This window comes from Thalassophryne amazonica, chromosome 5, assembly GCF_902500255.1.
Source record: "Thalassophryne amazonica chromosome 5, fThaAma1.1, whole genome shotgun sequence".
Lineage (NCBI taxonomy): Eukaryota > Metazoa > Chordata > Actinopteri > Batrachoidiformes > Batrachoididae > Thalassophryne > Thalassophryne amazonica.
In genome coordinates, this window is record NC_047107.1 from 28392871 (window position 1) to 28405099 (window position 12229).

At 41.5% G+C, this 12229-nt stretch overlaps 1 protein-coding gene across 3 annotated transcripts in view; it reads right to left on the reverse strand.

The window, feature by feature from the left end:
* The window catches only part of si:ch1073-459j12.1 (inactive carboxypeptidase-like protein X2), a 103861-nt gene that overhangs the window by 31405 nt on the left and 60227 nt on the right, over window positions 1–12229 (reverse strand). For 2 of the 3 annotated variants that reach the window (XM_034169871.1, XM_034169872.1), the window contains exons 17-21: window positions 11529–11692; window positions 10376–10884; window positions 10119–10258; window positions 3262–3361; window positions 2967–3133 (exon numbers count right to left, since the gene is read on the reverse strand). In XM_034169871.1, coding sequence (XP_034025762.1) covers window positions 2967–3133; window positions 3262–3361; window positions 10119–10258; window positions 10376–10884; window positions 11529–11692 — 1080 coding nt within the window. The remainder of the gene's footprint in view (window positions 1–2966; window positions 3134–3261; window positions 3362–10118; window positions 10259–10375; window positions 10885–11528; window positions 11693–12229) is intronic. The other variant, XM_034169873.1, reaches the window with a different exon arrangement.

Below are 12229 nucleotides of genomic sequence, written 5' to 3' on the forward strand. Positions count from 1 at the left end.
CAAAAACCCTATGATGCAACCAGTGACATTTCTTGTATTACATCAGGATTTGTATTACATGGCTTTACATACACCTGTAATGCCTGTCCTTACAGGCAGAGGAACATACGTACAGGGGTGCATATATGTGCAAACAGACACACAAACTATACATATGTACACTTGACACAGACATAATAACACACTCTCCCATCACCACAATCTGTCGACTGGATTTCCATAATGAATCAATGTGAGATGGATGTTTCCACTTTTGAAACCCTGAAAAGGAAAAATTACTTCGCACCTTGAAAGGACAACATTTCCAATGTGTGCATATAGAGATGTGCACACCTACGGAGCCCCAGAGCAGTAGAAATTACACGCACCATTCTGGAACTCTGCATAGATCACATGGGACCAGCATGCTATGCAGCTCCTGTCCTCCTTTGCTGATTACAGTGAAGACCAACATCATAATGTGAATGCCGTTATCCTGCGGTTGTTCTGTAATAGGCTTCTGTTAAATTGAATAGTCGGTGATATGGCGGTACCACATTGCGTGATGTATGGCTGGCTTAAGTGCATCATCTAAAAAGTGCAGTATAGGTGAATGGAAGGCAGATAATGAGGGTGTGGTTTCATCCATAGACTGGTTTTCCAGGTACTTTAAGCCGCATGTATGCACTCACTAGCCACTTCGTTCGATACTTCAGCTGTAGATGAAAGGTAATGTCTTACCAGCCAGTCCCATGGCAGAGACTTGATGTATTTACACATGGGTAGATATGGTTAGGAGGAGTTCAAGTATCAGACCAGGCCACTGAATAACATCATACAGGTCTCACAAACATACAGTAGTGTTCAGAATAATAGTAGTGCTATGTGACTAAAAAGATTAATCCAGGTTTTGAGTATATTTCTTATTGTTACATGGGAAACAAGGTAGCAGTAGATTCTCACAAATCCAACAAGACCAAGCATTCATGATATGCACACTCTTAAGGCTATGAAATTGGACAATTAGTAAAAAAAAAAAAAAAAAAAGTAGAAAAGGGGGTGTTCGCAATAGTAGTGTGGCATTCAGTCAGTGATTTCGTCAGTTTAGTGGAACAAACAGGTGTGAATCAGGTGTTCCCTATTTAAGGATGAATCCAGCACCTGTTGAACATGCTTTTCTCTTTGAAAGCCTGAGGAAAATGGGACGTTCAAGACATTGTTCAGAAGAACAGCGTAGTTTGATTAAAAGTTGATTAGAGAGAGGAAAACATATGCAGGTGCAAAACATTATAGGCTGTTCATCTACAATGATCTTCAATGCTTTAAAATGGACAAAAAAAACCTAGAGACACGTGGAAGAAAACAGAAAACAACCATCAAAATGGATAGAAGAATAACCAGAATGGCAAAGACTCACCCACTGATCAGCTCCAGGATGATCAAAGACAGTCTGGAGTTACCTGTAAGTGCTGTGACAGTTAGATGCCTGTGTGAAGCTAATTTATTTGCAAGAATCCCCCGCCAAGTCCCTCTGTTAAATAAAAGATGTGCAGAAGAGGTTACAATTTGCCAAAGAACACATCAACTGGCCTAAAGAGAAATGGAGGAATATTTTGTGGACTGATGAGAGTAAAATTTTGTGAGACGACCCCCAAACTCTGAATTCAAGCCACAGTTCACAGTGAAGACAGTGAAACATGGTGGTGCAAGCATCATGACATGGGCATGTTTCTCCTACTATGGTGTTGGGCCTATATATTGCATACCAGGTATCATGGATCAGTTTGGATATGTCAGAATACTTGAAGAGGTCATGTTGCCTTATGCTGAAGAGGACATGCCCTTGAAATGGGTGTTTCAACAAGACAATGACCCCAAGCACACTAGTAAACGAGCAAAATCTTGGTTCCAAACCAGCAAAATTAATGCCTCGCAGATGTGAAGAAATCATGAAAAACTGTGGTTATACAACTAAATACTAGTTTAGTGATTCACAGGATTGCTAAAAAAGTAGTTTGAACATAGTAGTTTTGAGTTTGCAGCGTCAACAGATGCTACTATTATTGTGAACACCCACTTTTCTGCTTTTTTTTTTTTTTACTAACAGCCCAATTTCATAGCCTTAAGAGTGTACATATCATGAATGCTTGGTCTTGTTGGATTTGTGAGACTCTACTGAATCTACTGGTACCTTGTTTCCCATGTAACAATAAGAAATATACTCAAAACCTGGATTAATCTTTTTAGTCACATAGCACTACTATTATTCTGAACAATACTGTACTCTGTCTCATGACTCCAGTAGCTCTTCCTCTTGATCTCAAAAGTTTCAGTTCCTGAAGCCATGAATGTTACTGCTGTGGTAAAGGAATGGCTTAACAAGAGCGATGTTTTCACCACATACAGATATACTTCTGATGGCTGAATCCAGGACGCTACTGAAACCCAGATACTAGCAACATGTCATCGTCTCACATGTTGCTAGTTTCCACAACCTCACCAACACACTGTACATGCAAGCATGGGAAGAGGGGTGCTCAAAGTCAGAAAAAGGCAGACTCTGACTCCACTCACCATAGCACTAACGGTGCCTGTGCATAAGCTGGCCTTGATGCCCAGCAACCTACTAGGAATCCCTGAAATTCTCAGAATGTCCCACAGAGCAGCCTGAGTGAAACCAGCCATACGCTGATATCTAGAATGATTAAACAACCCCCATCTCGTCCTGCTCAAGGGGGAGTCATAATGTGTCATTCGCTTCAGGCTATGGAATCCGGCACCAATCAACCTCAGGGCCTATGTAGGACATCTGAAGGCAAACGGGTACCTAAAAAAGTACCCATGAGTACAAACTGAGTAAAGACATTTACCATCTGCTGTATAGGGGTTTTTAAAAGTTGTTGCTTGAAGCTTATAGTTTCAAAGACACTAATGTTTGTTTTTGGGGAAGGCATGAGAATGAAGACGGCGTAGTGTAATTGCCTTACCTGTTTAATACGGTCCCAATTGGACTTGGCAAGGTTGAAGCTACAGGCGGTGGCCCCGGACTCATAACCCACCACACAGAGTTTGGTCAAAGGGGAGAAGCCCTCTGCTCGCACAGTCACACGGTACTCTCCCGGGTTGAGCAGTCTCCAGTAATCTCCTGTTGGAGCTGTAAAGGAAAAGACATCTTGTTCTCAGAGGGCACGACAGTTTCAGAGCATCTCCTCACATAAAAAGAAAACTCAAGAATGAGTCACTTGTTTGAGGAAAGTTTTGATATGTGAGCAGTGTGCTGACCTGTAGTTACGTCATGGTTTACCCCCTCCACAGACACGGTAGCATTTGCGATGGGGTTTCCCTGCTGGTCCTTCACGATGCCCCTGATGCCACGATTTACCTACACAAATGGGGGTTCATCTATTATTTCTAAAAAAAATAATCAATGTGTCTGCTACACGCATTTCTTTTTTTGAAGTGCACAACTACTTTTGGAAATGCAAGTGTTTTGCTGATCTGAATCTGCTGTAAACGTTTTTCCCAGTCACACAGCAGCCTTTGGGAAAACCTTAATTAAAAGAGGATGCCTGGGTTGGCCTGTTCATTGAACCAATGATCAGAATACGTGAGCGGTGTGTGATACTCAAATTGCTTTGCAAAAGAGCAACTTCTGTACTTAAAAAGCTCCACAGTTCAGCCTTGTCCACAACTTCTCGGATAGTCACACGACTGAAAAGCCACCGAAAGCTGTCTGAATCTTCCAAATGGTGGACGAGCTGGGCATGTTACATGTCCTGTGAGGCTTCATCACGGAGGCGCTGTTGCTGCGCCATCAGCTTCGTGCCGATGAATTTCACCACCACTCTTTTCATGGCAAAATCTTCTTTCACAGTGGAATGTGCCGAAAAAGTGCTCATGTCCACCTCTTCCACAATTTCTCAGATAATCACACGACGGTCCCACATCTCCACAGCGTTCACTTTGGAAATGATCCGGTTGTTTCAACATGTTGATGCCGATCAGAGCGCGGCGCGCTCTCCACCGTTGTGTGGTCGTCTTTAAACTGGTTGTACCGCTCCTTAATCTGTGTGATGCCCATAGGATCCTCACTGAAAGCCATCTGAATAATCCGAATGGTTTCCACCTGGCTATTGCCCAGTTTGTGGCAAAATTTGATGCAGTCGTGCTGCTCCAGTCGTTCCGCCATTTCCTTGCAAAGAAAAAAACGAGAGACTACACCCATCCTCACACAAAGGCTGCTTACAAGCAAATGACGCAACCGACAGGCGTGAAAAAAAATCACGCATGCACACGAAGGTTCAAGGTTGGCTCATGCAAGCACACGTGATTCAAATCCATCAGGTTTTTGAAAAAAATTAAAAGGTTGGATACTTTTCTAACAGACCTCGTATATATTAAGGTATGTTTATTGTAGCTTATGGCAAAGTTAAGAATTGTGTCATTATAAGCAATAGTTAGTGTAATTTATAGCTTAGTGTGACCAGATGACATATCTTTGTAGCCACGGCGGAGTTTGAACACCAGATGGCTTGTACATGAGGCTGACATCTTTTCACTCTGGACTTTTGGTTATCAGTGGCTGGGAAGATTTATTTAAAAAAATGACTTAGCTCTGTAAAAACAAAATAATAGGACAAACAATTCACTGAAGAGCTCACAACTACTTTAATCAAGAGAGATTAATATTAATATTTCATGTATAAATTGTTGTAGGACTTGTTTTGAAAGATAAAGGATGGGTTATTGTGGGCTGTGATTGGTGAGTTTTCAGGTTGATAGCACCTTCCTGCATGAAATAATCAACATGGTCTGTCAGCAAGTGTTTAATAGCTAATATAAATTGACTTTGTAGGGGCTTATTTGTAACTATTTTGGATAAAATTGTGTGTTCTCTGATAAATAATGTACATACATACAACAGTATGAAACCAAGATTAGTTAGCAGCACCATCCCGAGGAGGAGTTCTCTGTAGAAAGGCAACAGTGTCATAATATTTGAATTAATGGCTTTTTGATTATGGATAGAGGTGGGCAGATCGATCCTAATATCGATACCAACACTGGTATTGATATTGAAAGATCCTTGTTTAAAAAGATCGATACTCAAGCTTTTTTTCTCTCCCACATGCACTGACTGCTGCACATGCAGATTCATCAAAGTGTACTCTCTGTAAGCGCAACACTGTGCTGTGTCACACAGCACAGAGCAGCACACCCTCCCCCCTCTGGTGTTTTGTTGTTGCGCCATCATGTGGCTCAGCGGCGCCAGCCAACAGCCATGCACGTAGGCTCAGCCTGGCCCGCCCACTCAGCGAACTCCTCGAGTCAGCCCTCTATCTCAGGAAATTTTGTTTTAAGTTGTGTTGAGTGATATTTTTTAAACAAAAATGTTGATGGTGATAATAAAGTATTTTGTTGTCACGTATAATGTTTGGCAACATTCTATACTAGGTCTTTTGGATCCATTGGATCTGTGAAGCTTAAATATGAAAAAGTATCGGTATCGATATCGGTGATACTGGGCCTGTATTTACTTGGTATCGGATCAATACCAAAATTCCCGGTATCGCCCACCCTTGCAGATTGCATTTCTGCAACAAATACGGACAGTTTAAAAATACAAATTAACGTAGTCTGCAGAAAAAGGAGAGCGCTTACAGACTTTAACGAGGTGTTGGAGTTAACTAACTGAAAGGAAACATGGCCTCAACAAACGAGCTGGCATTTGAAAGAATGAAGAGGGATTATAAACCCCCAGTACGGAAATCAACACTGTGGCAAGGGATGAAGTTGTTTACTGTCAGCTGTCTCCAAGATTTGGAGTATTAACAACATGAGAAGGTTAGGGAAAAACATATGGTTCGAATAAGACAGACATCAAAGTGTCAGAAACACAAAAGCAATAAGCCTTGAAAATAGAAAACCCAAAGATTTATCCAACCTTTTCGAACACAATTATGTCCCACTAACATCAGAAATTAAAGCAGATTTACAGCATTAGTCATTATTAACCATGAACATGCACAATTGGATAGACATAATAAAAATGAACCTTCTACCCAGGCTTCTTGATCTTTTTCAGGCACTTCCTGTGCATGTACCCTCCAAGCAATTTAACAAGTGGAATGGGATAATCTCAAATCTTATTTGGAGAGAGAAAAAAACAAGAATAAAATTTCAGGTGTTACAACTACAAAAGGACAAGGGCAGGCTGTCTCTGCCACACTTGGAGAATTGCAGCGCAGATGCGAATTGTGATTGGCTGGTGTGACTCAACCAAGGAGACTAAATGGAAAGAGATCAGTCCTACGGTGAGCCACCCCTCCAGTCACTGCTTGGAGATCAATCTCTTATTAAATGATGCATAGAGACAGACCTGTTCCCTATGTGGATAAAAGTATCAACTAGAAGCACTCAGAGAGCAGAAACCTCCGCCAAGGCCATAGCATCACTGACGTCACATGAAATATCCTTTGGCAAAGCGACTTATTCCACGTCGTTTCACGCCTCTACTGTCATGTTTCAGTGGTTAAACCCTTAGATCTTCAGCAAATGTATTTATAAAGAGAAACTGCATGAACTATACAAGTTTTTTTTTATTTTCTAATAAGTTTATTCAATGAGGAGAAACAAATGCTAAATTATTGTTGTGTTGTAACTTAATTTTTGTTCAGCCATTGTGACCCGTCTTCATGAAGTTAGAGGCATTGCCCTATCCTGCAATGATAAAGAATCCTTAAAAAAAATTACTGGATCCAGATCGTGTGCCGGATCATTACCAAAATTTATTAACTTCTAAGTGAAGAGGAAATAGGCCTGGTTAAGATCCTTCTCGATTCATGCAAAGGAAACACAACAAAGAAACAGATATCCAGATTATACTCATATCAGATTATACACATGATTACAAATGAGGAGAAATTTTAATACAACACACATTAAAATTAGATGGGGAAAAAGAAGCTAAAATTACAATAATGGATGATAACTGGTTAAATATATGCAATGCTGTGCTCATTCCCTCAAGCTCAGGTTTGTGGAGGGAATTTGCATGGAAAAACATGGTCTGATTTTTTTGTTACCCCCAGTATTAAAAGTAGACAATGTAATTAACCTGAAAAGGCCCAGTGTTGGAGGAACTGTGGGAGTATGTCAGCAGGACATTATCACATTTTCTGGGAATGTACTAAGATCACACCCTACTGGTCTGAGGTGATAATAGCAATCTACCACAATGGGCTTGAATTTACCCTGTGATTTTACTTTGTTTTATCTATGCAATCTACCCCAAGGGTTGAGGAAATCGGACAGATATCTTCTTTTAATTCTAGTAGTAGGTGCAAAGAAAGCCATAACTCGCAAATGGTTGACTGTGGATCCACCATCATCGCTGGACTGGACAGAGGTTGTCAAGGAGATTCACACAATGGAAAGACTGACCTTTTCAATAAGACCTGCAGTTCACAAATCTGAGAAATATTGGAAGAAATGGGACATTTACCTGAATTGGAGGACATCGTGAACTTTGAACTAACTGTGATCAGTGTAGCTTTTTTTTTTCTTTTATCTGATGGTTTTGCAGTGGCTGTACATACTGTAGTTACTTATTTTTACTTCCCTTGAACTTAATATGCCATCACCCATCCTAATTGCTCTGAATGTTTGTTAAAAGTGGTCTGTATGTTCTGCACTTTCCTCTTATGTTCTTTTTTCTCTGCTCTTTTTTAAAAAATCAAGAAAATCATTTAATAAAAAAAAAAGAAAATAGAAAATGTACAAAACAGATGGGCAGCTACAGGACTTAATGTTTGTGAGAGAACTGTTAGAAATCAGCTGACTGAAATGGGATTTACATAATAAAGGCCACCCTAAATCCAGCTCTGACTACTAAATAGAAGAAAAAGAGAAGGGATAAAGAGAAGCAATCACAGTGTGGGTGAGCAGATGGAAGTGATGTTCTGTGATGAATCATGAACCAGTGTTGGCCAAAGAAATGATGCTGGAAATTTTGTCTGTTATCATTGCTCTAATGGAAAATCTAAAGATGACCGCCTGAAGTAAACCAGCACATTTCCCCACCCATTTATGATATATGGGCTTAGATCAATGGCCCATGGAAAGGTACATTATGGCTCATTACTCATTCCATAGATAGAAAATATGAGTGGCCTTGAGGTCATCTGAAAAGTGAAGAATCTGAAAGCTTTTCTTCATAAACTGTATTGTTATTTAATGACATGGCCAGAAAACAGTCAATATCTCAATCTGATTGAAGACTTGCAGTGGAAATTAAGAAATTGGTCCATGACAAGGCCATCATAAAAGCCAGCACAGGAACAACAAAGTACTAAGTGTGATTCTTCCCCTCTTAATGTTTAGTGATTCCATAATTTTTATATTCTGCTTCACTGATCCAAATAATAATAATAATGAATTAGTTTGAGGTATGTTTCATAAAGCTAGAATGTTCATATGTTAAAAAATATTGTGTATTATCTGTAATAAATGTTTCAGGGTAAAAAAACATAATCCGATATACGAGGGCTGTCAATAAAGTAACGGTCCTTTTTATTTTTTCAAAAACTATATGGATTTCATTCATATGTTTTTACGTCAGACATGCTTGAACCCTCGTGCGCATGCGTGAGTTTTTCCACGCCTGTCGGTGACGTCATTCGCCTGTGAGCACTCCTTGTGGGAGGAGTCGTCCAGCCCCTCGTCGGAATTCCTTTGTCTGAGAAGTTGCTGAGAGACTGGCGCGTTGTTTGATCAAAATTTTTTCTAAACCTGTGAGACACATCGAAGTGGACACGGTTCGAAAAATTACGCTGGTTTTCAGTGAAAATTTTAACGGCTGATGAGAGATTTTGAGGTGATTCTGTCGCTTTAAGGACTTCCCACGGTGCGAGACGTCGCTCAGCGCTCTCAGCCGCCGTCGTCAGCCTGTTCAAGCTGAAAACCTCCACATTTCAGGTTCTATTGATCCAGGACGTCGTGAGAGAACAGAGAAGTTTCAGAAGAAGTCGGTTTCAGCATTTTATCCGGATATTCCACTGTTAAAGGAGATTTTTTAATGAAAGACGTGCGGACGGATCCGCGCGTCGGGACGCAGCCGACGCGGTGCGGCGGCACAGGAAAAACACCTCCGTGTTGATAACCATTTGTAAAATCCAGGCGGCTTTTGATGGCTTTCAGTGGAGTGAGTATATGAGAAATTGTTTAACAGGCAGGACATGTTCCAACTTGTCCTTAAGGCTTTCAACAGAGGTGTTTTTCCTGTGGCGGAGCGTCGCGGCGGCTGCGTCCCGACGGGACGCAGCCGACGCGGTGCGGCGGCACAGGAAAAACACCTCCGTGTTGATAACCATTTGTAAAATCCAGGCGGCTTTTGATGGCTTTCAGTGGAGTGAGTATATGAGAAATTGTTTAACAGGCAGGACATGTTCCAACTTGTCCTTAAGGCTTTCAACAGAGGTGTTTTTCCTGTGGCGGAGCGTCGCGGCGGCTGCGTCCCGACGCGCGGACCCGTCCGCACGTCTTTCATTAAAAAAATCTCCTTTAACAGTGGAATATCCGGATAAAATGCTGAAACCAACTTCTTCTGAAACTTCTCTGTTCTCTCACGACGTCCTGGATCAATAGAACCTGAAATGTGGAGGTTTTCAGCTTGAACAGGCTGACGACGGCGGCTGAGAGCGCTGAGCGACGTCTCGCACCGTGGGAAGTCCTTAAAGCGACAGAATCACCTCAAAATCTCTCATCAGCCGTTAAAATTTTCACTGAAAACCAGCTTAAATTTTCGAACCGTGTCCACTTCGATGTGTCTCACAGGTTTAGAAAAAATTTTGATCAAACAAAGCGCCAGTCTCTCAGAAACTTCTCAGACAAAGGAATTCCGACGAGGGGCTGGACGACTCCTCCCACAAGGAGTGCTCACAGGCGAATGACGTCACCGACAGGCGTGGAAAAACTCACGCATGCGCACGAGGGTTCAAGCATGTCTGACGTAAAAACATATGAATGAAATCCATATAGTTCTTGAAAAAAATAAAAAGGACCGTTACTTTATTGACAGCCCTCGTATGTGGTGATTCCATAAATTTTGCCACCGTTTGTTGAAAAGTGCTGTGACTGACCTGCTCCATGAAGATGAGCATAGCTTCTCTGTTCTTTTCCCACTCATGCGCCAACTCACTCTCATGAGGGAACTTATCACAGCCCAGGAATATGGACAACTCAAGGCAGTTGGTGCGCAGGTAGCTGAAATCATTCATACCTGGAGAAAAAGACATGAATGAACTTAAACACCAACTTCAGAGCCTGCACTGCACACTCAGTCCACTAGGGTGTGCCATAAATCCACAGAGTAGTGGATTTAGTGCCTGTGACTTACTGCCTGTGACTGGGTTCCATTTGGCACGGTTAACAATCCCATGCCCCCCTGCAGCACTGTCTCCGTGACAGGATCCACGATAGTTATGCGTCATGGACAAGTGGGTTGAGGCATAAGAGACGGCCAACCACCTGAAGAGCGACTCATCAGCAGTCACCCGTGGCTCATCATCCGGCTCAGCATACTGGTAGCCAGCGCCTCTTCCTCCATCATCCTCCTCAACTGCCTCTCTATGGCCGTAGCCATGGTCCTGGTCATAGCCATAGCCATGGTCACTGTCGTGGCCATAGCCGTGGTCACTGCCATGGCCATAGCCGTGGTCACTGCCATGGGCATGATCATAGTCATACCCCTGACCGTGGTCATAGCCATAACCCTGGTTGTGGTCGTAGCCACGCCTCTGCCAGTTATCTTCTGCTTCCGCGTATCCTCTGCTTTGCCAGTCTTCCTCTGGTTCCTCCTGGTAGCCTCTTGCCCATTCAACCACGTCAAAACCCTCTTCCTCGTACCTGTTTGAAATACGAAGAGGTCACAGTCACTGTGGGTGAAGAATTGTGCAAGCAATAATTTTGTTATACAGCAGGGTTAACAAATAATATTAACAATAAAAAGAATCCAACAAAGTAGGCGGTAAAACATGACTACAGAGGTCCTCAACATGTACATGCCTGTACATCGATATGCAATCATTTTGAACCCTTGGGATATTGCACATTTAGATTTTTATGACACCAAATTTTATAAAAAAGAATTAACATTTCTCTATATTAAAATTTCTAAAATTATCCTTTTCAAACTTGTAGTGAATACAAATGTGTAAAATGTGGTATGGATTAAATAAATAAAAAAAAAAATCCCGCAAGACCAAAAATGGAATGTGCAGGTATGACCGCCTTTTAACAGAATTCAAATAAATCATCACTTTTACATTTTTCTTTAAACACGTTGGTATGCCAAGGATTTCTAAGTTCTTGCATACTATATACCTTGGAGGTGATTTATATCGAGCTATAAGAAATGCCAACAGTATGGTCCACAATTCCAGCTACATTTCTGAAGTTGTTTTTGGTCTTTGCAAACACGTACGTGCACACAGAAGGTAAGGACTGAACATGTGCAAATCACAGAATGAGAAAGGGATGTAAAGCCATACTGTCTCTTCTTGCGGCTGTGGGGCTTCTGAATCTCAGGTGCCTTGTTGAGACGAAGACTATCATAGGGGTAGGCCACAAGAGCCTCGCCACCTTGGAAGTTTGCACCCAACACAAATGGATGGTTCTGCATCCAAGACATTATGGCCCTGGTTTCCACAGCAACCTGAAAAAAGGATAAGGACCTCTTGATTTTTGTTTCTGTGGCTGACTAGCTTCTTTTAGTCAACACTGTCAATTATTCAGATAACACAGTTTCTGTTTGTTTGTACAGATACAAACTGAGTGAGCAGGTGAACAGATACTATATCGCACCGTTTATATTAATGGGCAGAGGTGAAAGAAAGCAGAAAGAGCTACAATTCCTGAGGTACATTACGCTGAATCCAGACATAGTCACTCAACACCGAATGGAAAGTAATTTCAAAATACTTGCTGTGGATATGTTTTACAGAATAAAATTTGAATTTACCCAGTATAATGGACTACAGCATTAGCACAACCTATTACATTTTAGAGGAGGATTCAAACTTTTTAGCAGAGCTACATATTAATACTAATGTGTCTAAATTAGTACGGCACATCCTATTACACGTAAGGGATAGCTAGTGTACAAAGTTAAAACATTTACATGCTGATACTGGCATACTAAAATGCATGCTTATGAACATTTACACCTTTAGTTTTGTTAAAGTAGACCTGC